At 43.6% G+C, this 21,554-nt stretch overlaps 1 protein-coding gene across 1 annotated transcript in view; it reads left to right on the forward strand.

Annotated features, from left to right (window-relative positions):
• smurf2 (SMAD specific E3 ubiquitin protein ligase 2) overlaps window positions 1-21,554 on the forward strand; it is a 47,387-nt gene that overhangs the window by 13,971 nt on the left and 11,862 nt on the right. Inside the window, exons 2-8 of the mRNA XM_069149453.1 lie at window positions 7,072-7,110; window positions 8,300-8,408; window positions 14,196-14,329; window positions 16,517-16,582; window positions 17,401-17,485; window positions 17,720-17,803; window positions 18,267-18,481. Coding sequence (XP_069005554.1) covers window positions 7,072-7,110; window positions 8,300-8,408; window positions 14,196-14,329; window positions 16,517-16,582; window positions 17,401-17,485; window positions 17,720-17,803; window positions 18,267-18,481 — 732 coding nt within the window. The remainder of the gene's footprint in view (window positions 1-7,071; window positions 7,111-8,299; window positions 8,409-14,195; window positions 14,330-16,516; window positions 16,583-17,400; window positions 17,486-17,719; window positions 17,804-18,266; window positions 18,482-21,554) is intronic.

Below are 21,554 nucleotides of genomic sequence, written 5' to 3' on the forward strand. Positions count from 1 at the left end.
GGGCTCTTTGTGTGGCTGCCTGTGAGAAACTCTGCCCATCCTCTCCCCACAGGTGGGACTTAAACTTCACCCCCAAGGTCTCAGTCCCTGCACGGAGCTGCTGTTGCCACTCAGAGGAATTGGTTTTTACCAAGAGACAGGCTGGCAAAGAAAGGAGCTAAGCCAATGCAAGCCGATAATCGGTTGTATGTGGTGTTTGTTTTAGCTTTCCCAGCTGTCCTCGGGGGAGCAGTGCTGTTTGGGCCGTAATGTGGAAAGCCATTATGTGACTAATAAGTTGCAGTCAGCCGAGCAGCCACCGAGCGCATACACACATCAGCACTGCCTGTTCCTCATGTTAGCCACCCGGTTATATTTCCACTCGGTCACTGACAAACTTATATTTGTTTCTCAGTGTTAGTGTGTAAGTCTGTAGGTGATTGTTAGGTGAAGGTGCATTTTAACAGCGTTTTGATGTGTTGGTGAGCCTGTCTGCCTGCAATCATTTCCTCAAATTCCTTTCCTGTTTTCTTTGATCAATTCGAACAAAGAAAGACTCAGTGCAAGTGAACCTTCAGCCTGAAAGGTTTTGGTTATTTATTAGATGGAAGGAAATTGTGAATGATCAATTTTCCTTTCAAAAGTCTTGTGTGCAGGCACGAGTGACGTAAATCTCAACTTCAAGGGAAGCTGCCACCAGCACACTAAGCTGAAATAGGATGATATGAGAATCACTGCCCATCGTGACAAATTCAGATACCGTTACTTGACTAAACCCAGCTTGCAGGAAAAACTGTACGTTGACTTGTCATCCCTATCAAAAGTCCAGTGATGATTAAAGGATTTCTTTAAGTAGAAAAGTCCCTCCGGTGCCGCTTCCTTTTAGTGTAATTGTAAGTGTGCATGTGTGTGTGTACTGGTGTCTTCAATGTCTCAGTGGTGCTCATCCTGTCTGTCGCTTTGCAGTGGTGCCCCCCCGCCCCCACACCCCTCCCTCAACCCCCTATCTCCCCACCAGCCCCATCAGTCAGCGCTGCAGTCCCTGGCTGTGTGAGGCGCTGCGACCGGAATGAGAAACACAGGCAGCACAGAGAAACCCTTCTCTCAGCTTTGCCCCGCTACTTGCCGTCGCTATGACGACAGAGGATTTTAGACGGGCCGAGATGCACCGAGGTCATGCGATGCTTTTCCGGAGTGAGCGTGTTGATGTGACAGAGGAGGAGAAAGTTAGAAGCCGACGAGGAGTGTAATGATACAGTCGCCCGGTGGTTTAGTACGACAACCGACTTCAATACATTCATGATGGCGCAAGGTTCCTTATTTAAGACGTATTCTCGTAACGCTAAAACAATCTTTGTTAGTTTTTCATCATATATTTTGGCGCAAAATGCAAATAACGAATCACTCGGATACAAATGTACATCAGCCAAATCTAAATTGGGACCTCTATTGGATTAGAGCTGCAACAATTAATTCAGTTTTCAATTAGTCCCGTAAAAATATTGTTTTATAATCAATTAGTTACTCCAGTGACTTTTCACACCAAAAACCCAGGCACCTCTCAAGTTTTAGCTTCTTTAAATAATTTTCCTTGTCATAAATTAGAGACATTTTTTATATTTTGGGGCAGATTTTTGGATAAAACAAGGACTTAAAAGATATCACTTTAGACTCTAGTAAATTACAAAAGGCATTTTTCTGTATTTTCTGATGTATTTATAGTACAAAGGAATAATTACATATAAAAATAACTGGAAATCTGGCATCATTAAACTATAAAGAAAATGTCAGACCTTGGCAACTTTTCTAGCATCTTTCTTTACTCTCTGTTGCAAAGCCCATCTGAAACATGATCAGAGAAATTGCTCTTATATTTCCCGCCAAGGGCAAGAAAATAAATGTCAAAGCACATAAGATTTAACCACAGCTGTGTAGTTTATGATGCGTATTGTCGCATTTTTGCATGGTGAAATATTGTGCCGTATCATGTTGTTGTTGCACCCCTGAGATTGTCTCTCTGAAGTTACGGCCCGCCTGCAAATATTTACAGGCGGGGTTTTATTTTGGGGAGACGGATATGATCCCTCGCGACCATCGCACCTTCAAAAGATGATGAAGAAATGAACTCCTCGTCTGAATTTGCCTGCTGCCTTGTTATTCATGTGGGCAACAGCTTTATTTTGTAGTTGTGCTAAAACCGCCACTCCCTGCTAACAGCCACGGAGCCGAGTGATGTGATCCTAGCTGGCATCTGAAATGATAGTTTCTACTTTTTCCAGCGTGTTTTAAAGTGTGTGTGTGTGTGTGTGTGTGTGTGTGTGTGTGTGCACGTGTGTGTGTGTGTGTGTCAAGTAGTGGGATTGAATCTTGTGCGCGCGCCGACGTGCCGCTCTTCCATCTTTATGTGCGTGGGGAAAGAGAGCAAGTAATTATATTTGCCAGTGTGTGAGCACGAGAAAGGCTGTCCAGGGCGACCAATAAAACAACCGATTTACGATACTGCCCTGTAGGTGCGAGCTCGCCCACTTCCTCTGCTCGGAGAAGGCTTCTGTCATCAGCACCCCGTTTACGACCGAAACTTTTGGGGGATTTCTGTGCGCTGGCGGGTAAAGAGGCAGCGCCATCTCACTTAATGTCGTTATAAATAAAGCTTTTGCATCAGGAAAGGAAAACTGAATGGCCTCTTGTGTGCGTTGGGTCGTTTACTGCAGCTACTGATGATGTGCTGTATCTCTGCGAGGGGATCAGCATTACTGAGGCTCTCCACTTAAATCTGCAGGCCATCCCAACAGCGCAGAGGACATTACCCGGTCATGAACTTAGAATAATGACTGAAGGAATAAAATACTTCTGTGCTACTGAATTGGATTTTCTCATCAGGAGAACATTAAGCTTCTTTCATGGTTTCTTCCTCGACACTCTCCCACTACCCTGCCTGCCTCCCCCGACGTTAAGAACCCGCTCGTATTTGATTCCCTTTTCATAATATATTCGCAGGTGAAGTTAAAACCATTTTTATGACGAGCTGGAGGCGTGTTAGATATTCAGATTCATGTACCTGGAAAGAGTGACGAGGATTGCAGGTGTGAAGGAGGCAGAAATTCTCAGAGAACCTCCATGAAACAAAAATGAGGCCAATCCTGCCACGAAAAGGGGGTCAGGCAGCTCAGACGAAGGGTCCCGAAAACATCCAGCCTGCCTCAACACCCGCAGCCTCGATCGCTGCACCTCAGAGACACGCTGTGACGCAGTGACGTCCTCGGTTCAACTCGTGGAGGTCGTCCGCTCGCCGGACGGCGGTTTGTTTGGTAACACTTGAAAGCTCAGGAGGAGAAAGCTTTTTTTAAAACGTGCATCTGGCTATTTTCTGAAATCGGTGCAAACCCGACACGTCTGAAGCTCGCAGCTTCGGATCCTTTCGTGACGTGCGTGTGTTTATCGTCCCGCAGATTTTTGATCTCTCGCTGCTGTTGATTGAGGTTTTTCTCCAAATCAAATCAAATCTAATTATTCTTTTTTTTGGGGGGTGGGCGGAAAATAAACATTCATCTGTAAGATATGGCTCAACTTCAGTTCGTGTACTTCCTCATTACATTTTATAATGCCCGTGTTTCATCAGTGTGTAATGAGGACTGTAATCTGATGGTTGGATTCCACTGCGTCCTGATTGATGTCCTCCGTCTCGCTGCTCTGCAGCTTCAGACTCCTAATTGGCTTCCTCGCTACTATTGTCTCAGTGCGTCGGTGCGGTTTTCTCTCCGTTTTCTTTTTTCAGCTGTAACTCGGCCCCTTGTATGCTTTCATAAGGAGCCTATATAGGTATAATTGCAGTGTTGCCTTCCAGCTGTGTGGCTATCTGAGGACTTGTGACCCTCACAGGAGGGTCTGCAGGTTTTCCTCGGCGTAGCTGGCGGCTGCCGTGTGACGCTTCGTCACGTCTTGCTTTTCCACGCAGTCGGACTCATTTGATCTTAACTGTCATTTCTTTGTTCCCGGGACTTTGAATGTAGGTTTGAGAGTCATATTTCCCAGTTGGACACTGTTCTTTCTCTATACCTCATGTGGATTTATTGCATTGTGACTTTAAAACTGGGGAATAAAGTGTTTGATGTTTTTTTTGTTTTTTTTTCTTCTTCTGGAAATGTCATTAAATCAGTGTCAAGGTCTTTTTCACATTTTATACATTACTGTGCAAAGGTTTAGACACTTAAAGTGATTATTCCTTCAGAAATAATGCCATGAATAGTTTGGACTTATAACTTGACTTTCGTTCAAAGTGCAGTAAACTTTGGATTTGGTCCGTTTCTGTGTCTTCATGTGATCCCAGACTCGCTGCATCATGTTGAGATCAGGTCCCCGTGCGGGCCACACCATCTGCTGCAGGACTCCTTGTTTTTGTGGATGAGGAAAGCTCATCTGGACTCCGAGTGCACGTTAGGGTGGTTGTCATGCTGCAGAATTGGATTTGAGACCAATCGGATGCCTCGTGGTGGTATTTCCAAATAGCTAATCTAAACATGTAAAATGTCTTTCCGCTATTCTGTGTGTAGTGGAGGTGGCATCGAGGAAAACAATACCGTCACCTGTTAGAGTGTACACACACACACACAGGACCACGTACACACAGGACCACGTACACACAGGACCACGTACACACACGACCACGTACACACAGGACCACGTACACACACGACCACGTACACGCTCTACAGTCCCTGGAGCTTGTTGATAATTAATTAGACGACTGCAGTTGGAGTGGAGGGAGAGGTGTATCGTGGGGGTGTGCGTGTGCGTGCACGCGCCCGCATGCTCGCCTCTGTGTTCAAGAAGAATGCGACCGAAAGTGATGCGTTCCAGATGTTTTAGAAATGAGGTGGGTTTCACTGGAACGTAACACATTCCCAGGGATGTTTGCAGAAAGACATTCTTCCTCATCTGTGGAGCATGTTCTGCACCCCCCCACCTCACCTCCCCTCCTCACCCCCAGACGGGCACGCATCCAGGTCGGTTAACTGTTTGCGCTCCCTTCGTCTTTTCAATCTAGTGCGCACGTGTGTCTATAAAACACCGTGCGCGCGCAGGCGTCGGTGCGCGAGACCGTCAAAGTGACTGGTATTTGACACGGTGCACATGCGTCTGAGTATGTGTGGTGGGACGGAGGAGCGGAGGAGAGGGGAAAGCAGCGGCTGCAGTCTGAGCGCTCTCACCTGCACACCAGAGCAGTGGGCAAGCCAGGCCAGAGGAAGAGGGCAGCTGGAGCCTCGTGTAATGATTATTCTCATTATCAGTTGACCGCGAGAAGCAACCGAACACTTTCTCCAGGTTACGTAGCTCGGTGAACATCGCAACCTGAGTTACATGCATTTTGTCTGACCACTGGTACGTGCACATTTGGGATATGTTAGCATGTCTTTGGCGAACATTTTTGAGATTACTATTTCTGGTAACAACGCCAAAAAAAAAAAATGTAATTACTCTTTGAAAATCATAATCCATCCCGAATAAATATTAATCAGTAAAACGGAATCCATTCGAAAATATTCATTACATTACATTTAGCTGACGCTTTTATCCAAAGCGACTTACAATAAGTGCATTTCAACCACAAGAGTACAAAACCCAGAACAACAAAATCTCAGATGATATATAGTCTCATGAAGTTATTGATATAACATAAATGTATTGCCCAGCTCTACAATCAATCGACTTACTGTTTTAATTCTACAACTAACTCATGAGAGGTGTGGAAACGGTCTCGTATGGCCGTATGATGCCCGTCACGTTAAAGCCGTGAACCTCGTTTTTGTAATGGAGTAGACTTTAAAATAAATCCTAGTGTACAATATTATCCCTGTTTACAAAAGAGACACCTGCACTTTGCCAAAAAACTGTGGTGTCATGTGAGCAGGTTTGTGCAGCTGAAGAGGCAGTCAGCATGTGCACTACGTCTTATAGACTGGATTGAACGAAAATAATGAAACGGCAGAGATGAGGTCATTAACATTGTGTCTCACTGAGGTCTCGCCTCGAATCATTCCAGCTGCAGTTCCAAGTGTTGGCGAGCAGATGTTACAACTTCAACTGTATCAAGTACTTCGAGACACTAAACGTTTTTCTGGCAGAGTTTCTTCAGAATACTTCAGTTCTTTGGACCATTTGGTTTCCCCTCCCTTCTAATGGTGGCTGTAATGAAACATAAACTACACTCAATGTTTTAGCTTTGTATCGCTTCTGCTATAATGTATCATCCCTCTTCAAACCAATGAATCAGCCGCATCAATATCCAGACCAATTAGTGGCTCTTCCTCAGAAAGACTTTTATTACAGAAAAAAAACAAAGCTGTTTCCATGTGTCTGACTCACTGGCTGTAACTCAGAGCTCCAGACACCCAGGTGGTTTCTGGGCTCCCTCATCCATCCTCGCTTGCACAGGAGGATGGAAGTGGCTCGGCCTCGTCACCTCAGCAACCGCCTCCATGGCTCTCCGAGTCTTATCAGCACGATCAGAATTTCTGCTGCAGGCAGGACGAGGGACTTCACGTCCCCTTCCTCCATCTTAAAGTCACAACATTACAAAACAATGTGACCGTTTTATATTCAAGTGCTTTTTATTCAAATGACACGGCACCTGGTAACTGTGCCAGGGTGTTGCTTTCTGTGGGGTTGTTGACAAGGTGTTTTGACACACATGGTCTGCCGCAGGCTAATCTAAGGGTAGAGATTGTTTGTGTAGTCTGTACCAAAGTTGGCTTGTGTTTGGCTCAGCTCTGTATTGCAGTTGTTCCCAGTGCGATCCTTACTTAAACAAATCACTTCCTGCAGCCTACCAATGCACATTCCTGACACTTTTCTAACCTATCATTCCCCCCCAAAAAAGAAAGGAAGAATTATACTCGACACAAAATCCATAAAATGGAGTGTATGAGCGGATTTGAAATAGCTTTTAAGATAATCGTGCTTGTGACTTGTGACCTTTTCATACTGAAAAACAGTGTTTTTAAGTAAGAATGCCAACCATATATCCCTGCTGTTGTATTTGTGAAATTAATATTTATTTGAATCTAATGCTCTACTTTTCTTTCTCTCTTTCAGTCCTCTGTGCCAAAAACCTGGTGAAGAAGGACTTCTTCCGTAAGTATCCGCCAGTCGCAGCTGTTGCTGATAAACCGGTCAGCTTTTTAAACCCTGTTTAGGTTTTCCCTTTTGGGTTTGTGGGGACATGATGCGTGCACTGGAAAGGTCTCCTGAACTTGAGAAATGTTGGGTCACTTTGGGCAGATGAAGCGACTGCTGTTAGCACACTAGGATCTACTTATTTCACCGTTTGAGCGGATGTAGATGCTTTTCTATAGATGTCCTTAGAAGCAGAGGAGTGTTTGTTTACTTAGAGCCCCAAAAATGAAGACTAAATGTAAATCCTGAAGTCACGTTTGGTCCCTTCCTGTAAAATATCACTAAAATACTGTGAATATATTATCAACCCCTGCTCAGTTGTGTCTTAATGACCCATGTGTCGGTGTCTGCAGTGTTGTGAGTGTTTTGGTGTGTTTGGGTGCAGCTGTCATGGTGAATGAGCATGTAAAGGTCTTCTGCTCAGTCAGGTGGTTTCTGCGGTGCCCATTCCTGCCATTCTAATGCTCAGGAGCTGAGCAAACACTCAGTTGGGGAGTCGGTGCAGAGCGGCACCAAGAACACGCGTAAAAATCTCTGCCTGTCCTTATTTGTGAACTAAATCCCCACAGTGCTTCTCTGCTGTTGTCAGTGAGCACATGTTGATCTGTTTGTGTCAGTTTATGAGCGTGCGCGAAACAAATCTTTGCCGTGATCATTTGCATTATCTGTTAATTTGGCAATACTTTGTCAGTTCAGTTATCAAAATAGTTGGTTAATATGTGATTGATTGCAGCTCTACAACCAGTTAACATTTTTCCTGATAAGTGACTAAAATACTGACTTGGTGAAGTTGGAATAGCTGTTTTTTGGTTGTTGTTTTTTTTTTTTGACTAATTGATTAATTTGTTGATGTATTCAGCAATTATAATGTAAAACACTTTCACACCACGTCAGCTTGACGGTATGAAAGCAACAAATTCTGTGTATTCTTTAGTTATTCGCAGCACTTTGGCAACAAAATACAGTTTGTGGAGGTAAATACCAAGTTATTAGTGACCGGTCTGGATTGGTTCCATAACACCAGAGTGTCCGTGTCCATTGCGTTCTATCACGGTCTGCCACGTAGCGAGCAAACACTGCTGTGTAATGTTGTCGTTTGTGTTTATTCTGGGTGCGAGTGCGCTGACTCCCTGCTCGCTCCCTGCAGGTCTCCCTGATCCCTTCGCCAAGGTGGTTGTGGACGGTTCGGGACAATGCCACTCGACAGACACTGTGAGGAACACACTTGACCCCAAGTGGAACCAACACTACGATCTGTGAGTCCCACAGCTTTTTTTTTTTTATGACACTTCTCGTACGGTCATTTCTGACATCTGTTTTCAAAAGGGAAAAAAAACCAAAAACCTCCTGGCTGATTTTGAATAACTCCTACTTACCTAAAGATGTATTAATCTGAGTACAAACAGCGGTTTGAGGCCATGTTTAAGCTATTTCAGTGCCTCACAATTTGTATGTCTCTTTATTTAACCTTGGTTAGGAGTCAGACTTTGCCATTAACAGGATCTAAACAGTAACAGATGAAAACAGCTCTTGCATCTGGCCCCTCACTTATCTACATACTCTGTAATGACATAACCCTCCAGTCTAAAAATGTCCCTTGGAACAGTTTTAAAAGAATCAGAAAGGGGGGGCGGCGTCGGCACGTCGTCTCCACTAGTATTTTCTTCTATTGACTGAAACACGTGCATGTCTTGTTGTACGTTGATTGCCTTTTCCCAAAGATGGTGTGTCCTGTGAAAGTTAACCTGGGAAAAAAAAAAAAAAACACAGACGGGAGAGCGTGTGAGTAAAAATATGAGAGTGAAAGTTTCCAGTATTGGCCCCGGTGTTTATCCAAACCTTCATGCGTAGCCAACAGTGAGAGGAAGCACGTGTCTCCGTTTGTTTGGTTGCCGGGGATACGGGACCCCTCGCACTACACGGCCGTTAAATCAGCTACTCATGTCTCATTTGACAAGAGGGAAAAAGTCACATGTGCACACCTTAGGGAAGAACTGATGGAGAGGAGAACACGTACTCGTGGCTCAGTGGAACGTCTCTGCTCCAATTTGTCCCGAGAGCCTGCAGATAGAGCCGACTGGAATTTATGGGGAAATGAGTTGTATTTCTTTCCTCTGCCAGTGATAAGTTTACCATCACCGAAGCCCGTTTTACTGTCTGTCAGTGTTTATTCTTGTGGCCAGCAGAAGGGCTCTCAGGTGGTGTTTTGGAGGAGAACAGTTTTAATTGACTGAGAGCAGCCCAGCTTGCCGTCTGGCTGGATCGCACTTATTAAAATAGGGCCTTGCAACACCTGGTATTCCCAATGCAGCCTCCATTAAAGCTGTTGGCAGTGACTCTTTTTTTCCATTTGTTGTATGTGCTCATGTGAGGGTGTATAAATTCTGTGGAAGTGTGCCTGTGTATTTGTGTGTGTGTGTGTGTGTGTGTGTCCAGGCCTGCAGTTTCATTGGTGCGCCACAGCCAGCAAAACTGGCCCATGAACTGTGACCCTGCAGCATTGTTGTTGCAGGATGTGGCCGGCATGCCAAGGATAGTAGACACAGTCTATCTGGCTGTCTGCCTCTCACACTCATTCTGCCGGGCCCGAGGTTGTAAGACACGTCACTAAACAACTACACGATGTGACTGAAATGTAAGCAGGACGACTACTCAATTCAATTTGTTCGATTTGTAGAGGACAAGGACACGGTAATTATTCGTAATGAAATGATTTGTTTAGAGGACCTTCATCTTTGTAGTGAGTGCCATGAAGTGTTTTCTGGCATTTTGGGAACCTCCCGTCAGTGTGCACTCAATCTCATTTGGTTAATTATAAGTCCTTCATTTATGGCGTTGTTAAATAATACATGTGCAATGTTAAGTGCCCCGTCTAGACTCAAATTATTTACGCCCACTCATCCATCCATTTTCCACATGCAGGCTGAATTTCCATGGAAGCGTCCAGTTAAACAGAACTACAAGCCGGCTTTATCAGATCCATTTCTACAGTTTGTTGTGTAATTAGTGCACCGGAAATAGAAAAATATGCCACAAAGAAGAAGCATTAGATATTCACCTGATATTTATACATAACTATCGATGAAATCTTCTGTTAAACTGTATGTTTGATGTATGTGGGACTGTTGATGATGGTGATTGGTGATAATGGGAAGTCACTGAAACAACTTTTTCTTACTGTATCAGGTTTTACAATATTTACTAATTTGAGTAATGCTTTACTTACACAATTTTGCACTGCAGTATGTGATGAATAGGATCACTCGGCCTTCTTCCTTGAGTGACTACTGTTTGTTTTCATCTTCATGGATCAGTGGTCACCTACCTTTTTATTTTGTCACATGTAGCCTGCCCTCATAGCTCTGTCAGCTGATCTCAGCTATAGACTTGTGTTAGTTCAGTTTAAACCAAATTATACCCTGAATATTCAATTACTTTTAGCTATTTCAACTATTTATCCATTACTATAGCTATTTTATCCATGTGCCCATTAATGTATGCATTATTTCATTTCCACCATTTATTAATTATTTCACTTAATATTTCAGTTCGTAATCTGTCACTTTTAGACAATTTTCATTGCTTTTTGCTGGCTTTTTCCTTTAGCCATTTATCAGCAAATTTTGCTTGTGAGTTAGTTTCCTCTTAATCCTACCATGGTGTGTGAAGGTTTCAAAAAATCGGATTCAATATTGTTTTGTTTTTTTACTGTTATTTATATTTTTAGCCCAATCCTTTCACCTTGTGGCAACTGCAGATTTACTCTCTACTCTTACAAGTGCCCCTGGCTGGAAATTACTGCCCTTAAGTGTTACTGTTACATTTGTTTTATAATATTAGAAAACCGGTTTTAGACGTATATCAGTGCACAAATGCAGAAATAAAATATTCAGCTTGAGAACAACCGGTTCCAGTCCCTTGTTGAACATCTCGGTAGCGGGCGTACCGTTTTGTTACATCTGTATCTCAGTTTGTGACTTTACGTCTTACTGTAAGTCTTTCTTTACTTTGACCATATGTTCTTGGCCAAGTTTGAGCAGAGAAAAACAATAATCATACCAAAGATGCCTCTTGGATGAGAACAGTTATTTTTAAGTGAAACGATGTATTTAGAAAGCACATCTGACTCTTTAAATCTTCTGCTTTTTCCTTTACTGCTATTTTCCCATTGTCTAGTCTGTGTGTGTGTGTGTGTGTCTGTGTATGTTATTGCCTTTGACTGTATTAAAAATCTTAGCCAGACTAATGAATTTTATTACATGGAGGGTGATCCAGATGACTGGGGTTTGGTTATAATACTTCCCTCCCGTCACGTCTGTCTGACATAGCAGCTCTCTCACATCGCACCCCAGACAGGCATTTGGCATTGACTCAAAATGTCCAGACGTCTTACTCACAGCCCCATTGTTTCATATCCCTTTTGGTAAGCAGCATGATAATTACAGTGGGATGCAGTTCTGAGAATCATACAGATGATTAGTTCTTAACTGAATGAGGGAGCCCACCCGAGCAGATGTGCCACAACAGGTTCACATGCTGAGATTTGATCACACCCTGGCCTGACACAGGAGGAGAAGAAAAGAAAGCATTAAAATACTAAAAGAGACAGGCGCAGACAATCAGAAAATCATTTTACTGTTAGTGTGTCTCTTATTCCCAAAACATCTCTCACTGTCTGTATGTAATGTACTTTCCCGATCATGTTCTTTGCTTAAATAGTGGACAAACCAGTTGATCCTTTAATGATTTTTTTTTTTGCCAATGTTTGCAGCATGGATCTCAGGGTGGCCGTCTGTCAGATGTTTGGCGCACTATAGAAGCTCATTGCATTCACAAAAAACCCGACATAAAACGGAGACCTTGTAATCACGACTTCTATATTTCCTAATTTTAACTTGCTTTCTCATAATTAACACATCCAGATCTGATAAATATGAAAAAAGCTCCCATAGTTATGAGATAAGATGTCATAATAACAAGATACTAATCTCATCTCAGCTGTCAGATAGTTTTCTCATAATTATGAGGTAATGTCTGAAAGACAAATAGGAGGAGAATTGGCAGCAGTATTGCGATATCTTGGGCCATCTGGGTTTATATAATTTGGGCTACTGTTTGTACAACAAGTGCCGTTTCCGCCATAGACTGCGTATAAAAGTGGACATAGCTTCCGGCTCTGAAAAGTGAGGCCATTGCGAAAGTTCCTGAAGCTGCAATACCACCGAGGGCCACTAGAGGTTGGCTCTAAAAAAATTTTAAAAAAAAAAAGGCTCCAAAGACTCCCATTCAACTTCTCTAGTGAAATATAAAGTCAGTGAATTTTTTGTGAATGAGTCATAATGATGTCATTCACTAAAATCACTCCTTCCTTGAGTTTTGGTGGTCCATCTGAAAATAATCCCATCATTAATTAGAATTAGGCCTCAAAATGGGGTATGTTTGGGGGGCATGTTTGTTTGATTGACAGCCCTGTGGTGCAGTCAGGTTTTTTTTTTTGCTATCGGTGAGCGGGGCATAGTGTCCTCGGGTTCCAAATCAGATCCACTATTGCTCCTCCCCAGCTCCTTCAAAATATGGTCACTCCCGGCTCCAAAATAGCAAGACGGTGACGGCCGAAATGCCAAACTTCAGACTTCACAAATTCACAAACTGTCGTGGGTGACGACATGGTTGGTTGCCGCTTGGTTTCCACCAAGAAAAAGTTTGCCTATCCGGAATCTTGTACTAGTATTTATGATCCCCAGAGGATGAAGCCTCTTGTCCCACAATAACACTGAGCTGACGAGTTAATTGTCTGGACAGCTGTCTTGCTGTGGTATTTGTCGGTCACGTTCATGTCGCGCTCAGGAAGAGTTGTAACGACTTGAAATTTCCAGTTTGTCCGACACATTTATGACCAAACTAAAGACAGTCCCATCGGCCCTGGGTGTTTGTTTTTTTTTTTTTGGCATGCCGAGACCCTAAACTATGATGATCATTACGGTCAACATTATACCGGCCAAACATCAGCCTGTAAGCATGTTAGCAGCTCAAAGCGCTGCTGTGCCTCAGTACAGCCTCACGGAGCTGCTAGTCTCGAGTCCTGGTACTGTTATGTTACGTTTTCGATTCTCTCCACTTTAGTGCAATAATTAGCCAACTTATTCAGTTAAGACTACAGTGAGTTTACACATGAAGAATGTCACATGTTTGCAGTAGTTTCCAGGTTAAAGTACTTAACGTCTCATAAATTCATAGTGGTGTACTCATTAAGTCAAAGTAGTTTACTTCGAGGCAAACAACCTTCAAATGATTTAACTAATGTTTCAACCCTCCACATTTGACAGCATGATTGATGACTGTTTATACTTAATCACATTTTTAATTCAGCTGATTTAATCAAGCTGGTCACGTTTACTTTAGATATATTTGGGGAAAATGGTTGTTTTTCTTAACATGTCGTGTGTGTACGTTGTAGGAACCAAAAGGGGCAGAAAGCTGAAAAAGCTCATTTAAAAAGCCATTTTATAGGAAAACGGAGGCTCTTTTTCCCCCCACCGTTTGACAGATTTTTTTAAACCAATGATAGATTTGAACACATTTTTAAAGTTGAAGTTGTTTTGTTGCTGCTACGTCATTGTTGTTTCTGTAGTATTTCTGTTCCCACAGTCTTCTGTGTCACTTCTCCTGAGGAGGGCTGCTGTGAATATTATAAATGAAAGAAAGGGTCACACTCTGTGCTTTGTCTCATACTCAGACCAGACGCTCAGGGTCAGATTTACACATTCACCCACACTGGCTGGAAAATCCCTCTGAGCCTCCACACCTTCCTCTTCCTCTTCCTCCTCCTCCGTGTCTCGACTGTGTCTCTTAATGTGTCCTTGATCAGGAGGCTGGTTTGTAGCCTTTGTGTGTCTCCCCTGTTCTGCCGGGAACATCCTGAGTTAGACTCATTGCACCTCCAAGCACATGGGCTGTTGCCAAATATTTTTCAAACATCCCTGTAATTCTAGTGGTGAGCATTACTCAATATTAATGATGTCTCCTTCTTTCTTTTCCTTCAGATACATCGGAAAATCAGATTCCATCACTATCAGCGTGTGGAATCACAAGAAGATTCATAAGAAGCAAGGGGCCGGGTTCCTGGGCTGTGTCCGCCTTCTGTCCAATGCCATCAACCGCCTTAAAGACACAGGCTGTGAGTGTCCGTGCTACTCTGATGTGGCAACAATCACGTTTTATTTTGTACATTTTCTTCTGCTCTTTGCTAATGAGCAAGAGAGTGTAGTAGTAGGGAAAATAATATTGCACTGTAGAAGCCGGCTGTCCAAAGGAGAGCGGCTTTTTAGCTGGAACTGATCCTATACTGGATCCTCTTGGCACCAACCCTCAGGATCGCCTCGGGCAGTTTCATTTTTGTCACCGATTCATGCGTTATTTGATTTATTCAAGTCATTACTTTCTCCTGGAGAGGGGAATAACTCCTAAATAATTAATTGCAGTTAGAATGAATGAAGCTGTATCCACCGCCTGACACCTGCAGTGTGATTAAGAGGTAGTTGATACCACAGTGCTGCGGCCAGACCTGAGAGACCACAACACGGAGTAGTAGCTCCATTTCGTGTCCTGGCTCACTCACTGAGTCTGACAGAGGCCAGACCTGGCTGTGAGAGGGGTCAGCACTCTGCCCCTGCCAGAACAGGAAGAGCCAATCAACATCACCCTGCAATTACAGTGAAAATGTCTCGTGTCAGAAGCTAACCGGATAAATGAGATGGAGGCTTTAGTAAATGGCTCCTAGTAAAAGCAGTGCCAGACAGTTGAAGCTTTTTTTTCCTTTTTTTTTTTCCTTTCCTGTATGGTGAGCTGGTACCGGCTCTGTGAGCTTGCGGTCTTGTAGGCAGAAACGGGAAAGAATCCCACCAATTTTCCTAGAAGCCCCCGACACTGTTGTTTTCCTGGAGCGACACAGGAAACCTGAACCTTGTGCCACAGCTGTGAGTGGTTTGCCTCTGCATTTCCTTTCTCTCCTGGCCTCCTCCTCACCCCTCCGTTTCCCCTCTGGTCTCCTCAGTAGACTGGCAGCACACACACACACACACACACACACACACACACACACACACACACACACACACACACACACACCAAATGCCATTGTGACTAGCCTCCCTCTATCTCCATCTGCAGATCTAGACAACCGGTCATTTCACGCAGACATGCATAATTGTACAGCTATTTATGTGTAAGTGTAGATTTGTAGTGTTCTCTCTGTTGTGGTCTCGCTCCCCTTGTGTGCCTGTATTTGTCATTCTTTTGTTTTTTTTGTGTGCATTTACCAGCAGTTGCCATTTTGTCCCCTCCATAAGCCAAGAGAGGGCACCCAGTTGACTACAACATTTGTGTATAATTGTTAGTGTCTTGGCTTGACTGTAACAGTTATGTATAATTGCAGAGGGTTTATGTTTCTTGTCCTTGTGCTTACGAAAAGTATTTACGTGTATGTACTTTTACACTTCTCTGTGTGTGTGTGTGTGTGTGTGTGTGTGTGTGTGTGTGTGTGTGTGTGACAGACACGCTCCGCTGCCTACATTTTACTGTGTGTGTATTTTCTGTTTGTCTTTGTGGCTGCTGACCTCTGGCCAGCCTTGTAACGGTTTGACCATCGCCTGTTTTGGTCCCTGTTTAGTCTAGACAGACATCCTGAGCTGATCTGCATGACACCCAGACAACAGAGAGCAGATAGTGGCATTTCTCATGTCTGCAGGCAACTTGGACATATTTTTGGTCTGTTTTTTTTCTTTCCGCCTGATCTCTCTCTCTTTCTCCCTCACTCTCAAATTCCGCAGACTTTAAGAAGTTCAGACAAAGAGTTTCCAGACTTTGGCAGAAGTTCATGTCCATGCTAAGACTGAGCGGAATAGTGCAGGCTTTGTACTGAAATTTGTCAAATGTTTGACCCCTGCATTTGAACTGAAGCCCGCTCTGTACCGATGCACAGTGAGATTTTTACAGCCCGTGGCTGTTCCACAGACCAGACCATCTGTTCCAGGGTGCAGCCAAGCTGTGGTCTGCAGACACAAGAATGAGAGACAGATAATGAGGGGGAGAGGGATCGACTCTGAGTGATGTAAATAATACAGAGCAATGGGACTCGTCCAAGGAGGGAAAAAGCATCCAAACACATGCTAGTTTACACGTATCTTTGTCAAATTGATGAATCCTCTCTTCCCATGCTCTCTTCCTCCCCTCTTTTCCTCTTTCTTTACTCTTTCTTTCATCTCTACTCTCATTTCCTGTCTGTCTGATTATGTTCTGTCTCTCTTTCCCTGTCCTTTGCTTCTGCACTCCTTTTTGCTTCTTCTTTCTGCTCTCTGCTAAACAGACCAGAGACTAGACTTGAACAAGCTGAGTCCCAACGACAGTGACACAGTCAGGGGCCAGATAGTAGGTGAGTACGGTTAAAGGCCAACTTTCCATAAAAATATTTACTCATACTTTGTTGCTTGCTTTGAAAGTTCTTGTAGTAATCGCAGCACTTGTATACACAGTGTTTTCCCCAAGTTTGTGGAACACTCAGTTGCATGTAGGCATGTTGAGGGCCTTCTCTTTGCATATTTTTTTTTAATTATTTTTCAGTTAAAAATATGCAATTTCACATTATTTTTGACCCTTATAATCATTACCAGATCTGTGTAATATTTTCCATAAACCTGGATAGAGAACATAAGAAAAATACAACACCAAAGAAGCCGAAAGACAAAACTTTTTAAAGATGTCCTCAATTGAACAAATACATCTGTTAGATCTGGGAAAAGTCATTTAGTAGATTTGATGCTTTTCACGATGATTCGGCTGAGGTGGTTCCCAAAACGGCTTGGGTGCTGCTGCACCTAAGCTTTATAATGAAAGAGAAAACCCTGTGTACAGGTCAAAAGTACTCTTCTGGGGTCAATGTCATGATGAATATTAAATCGGTAATGTAGTCTGCCAAATGCTGACCATTATTGTTGCTCAGAAATCTGTCCCATCTAATCTGTTTCGTCCCAAAAATAGTTTAAATTTTATAATATCAGATCCTCCCTGCGGAAGTAAAACATAAAGAGATGGAACAAAAATGCACTTTCATTTACCCTGACTCTCCAGCATATCTCCAGATAAAATGTAACCCTTTTTCCTGTTACTCGTAAAGATATATAGCTCCATTTTGTGCAGATCTGCTGTCTAGTAATACTGGTGTGTGCATCTGTCTGACATGTGTTGCTGCAGTGAGCCTGCAGTCCAGGGACCGGATAGGCACAGGAGGTCCCGTGGTGGACTGCAGTCGGCTGTTTGACAATGATCTTCCAGATGGGTGAGTCGAGTTGGCGGACGTCTCTTGTTATCTCGAGGGATTATTATTATTTATTTTTTTAGAGGCTACTGCAAATCCTAAACAATAACGTACAGGCGTAGAGGTATGAATACGAAATGCGTATCAGAATATGATATTTGTACTTGTTGAAAGTGAACAGCAAGTCTCCTCGATGGTTCTGTGGCTGCGCAGCTATGTTGTCTCACTGCTGCATCTGTATGTTTGTGCTGCCAGCTGGGAGGAGAGGAGGACCGCGTCTGGACGCATCCAGTACTTGAACCACATCACACGCACCACGCAGTGGGAGAGGCCGACCAGGTGAGTACACTGTGCAGACTCGAACCCAGACCTCTTAAATCAAACAGCTGCAGGCCGACGGGAGACCTTGTCTCTGACCTCAGTGCTCTCAAACTGGGGACGTCTGGAGAAAACTGGAGTGGGCTCATTAAAAGAAGGCATCAGGAAGATCAAGGGAGGTCACGGAGCCGACAAGAGCAGAAACGGAACCATCTCTTCTCTGGTCTGTCTCTGTCTTTTGTTCTTGTGTTTCTTTTGACTTGTCAGTTCTCACCAAACTTGACCTTAGTTAAGTTCGAGTATGTTCTGCCTTGTATGAATTTCCTAGTTGGCACAAAAAGATGATGAGTCCGCCCGCTGGTTTGCCGCTGTTTGTGTTTGTAGAGATGTCTTCCTCCGTTTCACTCCACTTCCTCAGTAACATATCACAACCTTACCTTTTCTTGTTTTATCCATTGCGCCTCTTCCTACCTTCCCCTCTCAGGCCTGCGTCCGAGTACTCCAGCCCCGGCCGGCCGCTCAGCTGCATCGTGGATGAGAACACCCCCATTAGCACAAACGGTGCCACGCCCACCACAGCGTTACCGCCGAGTAATGGTGAACACCGGGCCCAGGAGAGAAGGGTCCGTTCGCAGAGGCACCGCAACTACATGAGCAGAACCCACCTGCACACGCCTCCGGACCTCCCTGAGGGATATGGTATGTGGGAAGCCAGCACCACAGAGTGGACATGCACTGTATTTCAATGCAATTTATTTCATATTTGTTTATATGGTACCAAATCACAACACGTGGTATCTCAAGGCACTTAACACAATAAAATCCTTACAACAGAACATCACAACAATATAGAGAGGAACCCAACAATTCAACAACTCCCACATGAGCGATAGCTAGGTGAAAAAAAACTCTCCTTTAACAGGAAGAAACCACAGACAGAACCAGACTCAGAGGTGGGCGACCATCTGCCTCTGCTGGTTGGCATGAGGGTCAAGCAAAGAGAGAGGAAACTGTTTGTGGGGCCGGTATTTGCATGCAGCTCCACGACCAGGGATACCTGCAAGCGAGGAGAATTGAATAAAGAGGCAACAAACAATAAACAAAACTACAGGAAAGAGAAAGTTTTAACATAATGAGATGCAATGGTGCCATATAAATACATAGAGTAAAAAAGAGAGGAGAGGAAAAGTGCTCAGTGCATCGTTGAAGGTGCCCCAGCAGCCTAAGCCTATAAAAGCATAACTAAGGGATAATTCAGGTTACCTGAGCCCGCCCTAATTATAAGCTTTATCAAAAAGGAAAGTTTTAAGCCTAATCTCAAAAGTAGAGAGGTTGTCTGCCTCCCGAACCGAAGCACAGAGCTGGTTCCACAGGAGAGGGGTCTGAAAGCTGAAAGGCTACTTTTGGAAACTCTAGGAGCCACAAGAGGGCCGGCACTCTGAGAGCTAAGCACTCCATTAGGATGACTTGGTACTATAAGATCTTGGGGATAAGATGGAGCTCGATCATTTAGAGCTCTGCAAGTCAGCAGAAAAATGTTGAATTCAATTCTTGATTTTACGAGAAACCAACAAAGAGAAGCTAATAAGGGAGAAATATTTATGAACAGACTTGAAAGACTAGTGCAGTGTGCATTTACATATATTTTTCAGGTTGCCTTGCAGCTGAAAGAATAGCTGGGAACATTAACATTTGGCTTCATGGCTCAGCCCTGAGCTTTAAATTAATTACAACTGCACAAGGTTTATAGTGGATGCGTGCATTGTTCTGTATCGTGCTATAAATTGCCAAGTAAATTGCCAAGTATTTGCAGATGAGGAGTCAACTTTAGATCAGAATTCTCCTCATGCTCCCCACATTAACTGCATGTGTGTTGAAAGAAGTACAGTACCAGTGATCCCTGACCGGGGGAGCTTCCAGTCCACGGGATACTTTTACAGTAGCAAACACAGTATATAATAATATATTACATACCCATAGAGTCTGTTGTAACACCTGAACACCACCTGTTGTATTTGAGAGTACATAAAAACTCATTTGCAGTTTTGGGTAAAAGTAGCCAAAAGTAACTGCATATATGATTTTTTTTTTTTTTTTAAAGAGTAATGGAGACAAGCTTGGAATGTCGAGCTTCTAAAACCAGTCTTAGAAATACAGATTTGACTAAATCAACACTGACAGTTAAAGTAAATGAAAAAAATATTATAAAAATATTCCCCTTTTATATAAATGTAAAATGTCAGTTTGAATGAACACAGTTGGAACATGACAGGTGGTGTTGAGGTACTTTGAGTTCATCTCAGTGTTGGAGGGGATATCTCTGCAAAGAAAAGTGTACAAACACACTATACTTACAGTACTGCATGTGACTGTACTTTTTCAATCTCGATACAGATAATATTTAATATTCTGAGTAAAAAAAAAAAATAGGCTTTTTAAAAAAAAATCTCCTGTGAAAGTCTACATCCACAGTGAATTGTGTCATCGTTATAATGCTGTTGTGTTAATTGCTTCGCCTTCGCCCTCCTGCCTGCTCAACACTGGGCTCAGTAACCCAGCTAATCTGTGTCCTCATTCAGGATGACACTGCAGATCCACACAAGGAGCCTGAAATACTGGCTCTGTTTTACAGAATCTAATTGAACTGATCTTGCTGTTAAAAGCTGGCGGCAGCCATTCACTCCCCCCTCGGTTCTCCTCTCTGCACGCAGTCAAACAAACAGACGCATTCATGTAAAAGCAAAGAAATACACACACACACACACACACACACACACACACACACACACACACACACACACACACACACACACACAAGCTGCGATCCCCCACACAGCCCGAGGGAGTTTTGTTTATCCTCACAATAAAATCTTCTGTAGGATTTGGGAGCCAGAGCCACAGAGGCGTATCACAGCTTTACCCTCAGTCCCTCAGATTAGGAGGCTCCCAGCCTGGCTAACGCTTGGCTCTCTATCTGTCCTGCTCTCTATCTCTGTACCCACTTTCAGATATGCATCCTGTTCTGATAATCTCATGATTTAAAGTGCCCGTTTTAGTCCGTATGTGCACCCTGGTCATTTACTAGGTCAGATTGCTCTATCACTGAATGAGTGCAGCCACAATGATTGACTGGCGTACACACAATAATGACATGTTGGCATCGTTTGGATGCAGGAGATTTTAGATTTTTCTAAGATAAAAATATTTCTGTCAATCGGTCTAATCAATCTGGAATTGAGATCAGAGAGCTGCACTTCAATCGCGCTGTGGACAAGACAACCAGACATCTTAATGAAAGGGTCACCAGATCATAAGAGTTCTTTGTGTACCATCTCGCGTGTTGATGCCAAATATCATAAGTATATCGTTGTTCTTTCCGTAATGGTCTTCACATGTCTGACCAAAGCTGTAAGGAACATTAACGGAAAAGATGTCTGTAAGAGACGAAGCCGCCACTTTAACAGCCCGATGAAGCCGGCGATGTTGAACGCATGTCGGCTGAACTCTGTCCTTTCTTCTCAGGCAGTCCCTGTAAAAGCTGTCAGCAGCTCTCACTCCTACACGAGCCAAGAGATGTTACCCCGTGTGTTGAACGTACAGCGCTCATCGGCTGGCTGTGGGTCTTGGAAGGTTATGTGTACATGCATGTTGAGACAGGGTGTTAGATCCAAAGGGATGCCAGCGATGAGCTCTCTGGCAGGCAGCTCCGTGGAAATATCTCTGTCAGGCTGTGATGAATGAGCTCACCAACCGAAAAGTCAGACATCCAACC

The sequence above is a fragment of the Embiotoca jacksoni genome, unplaced genomic scaffold (assembly GCF_022577435.1).
Source record: "Embiotoca jacksoni isolate LCO1_2020_lvr unplaced genomic scaffold, fEmbJac1.0.p SCAF_15, whole genome shotgun sequence".
In the NCBI taxonomy this organism is placed as follows: domain Eukaryota; kingdom Metazoa; phylum Chordata; class Actinopteri; family Embiotocidae; genus Embiotoca; species Embiotoca jacksoni.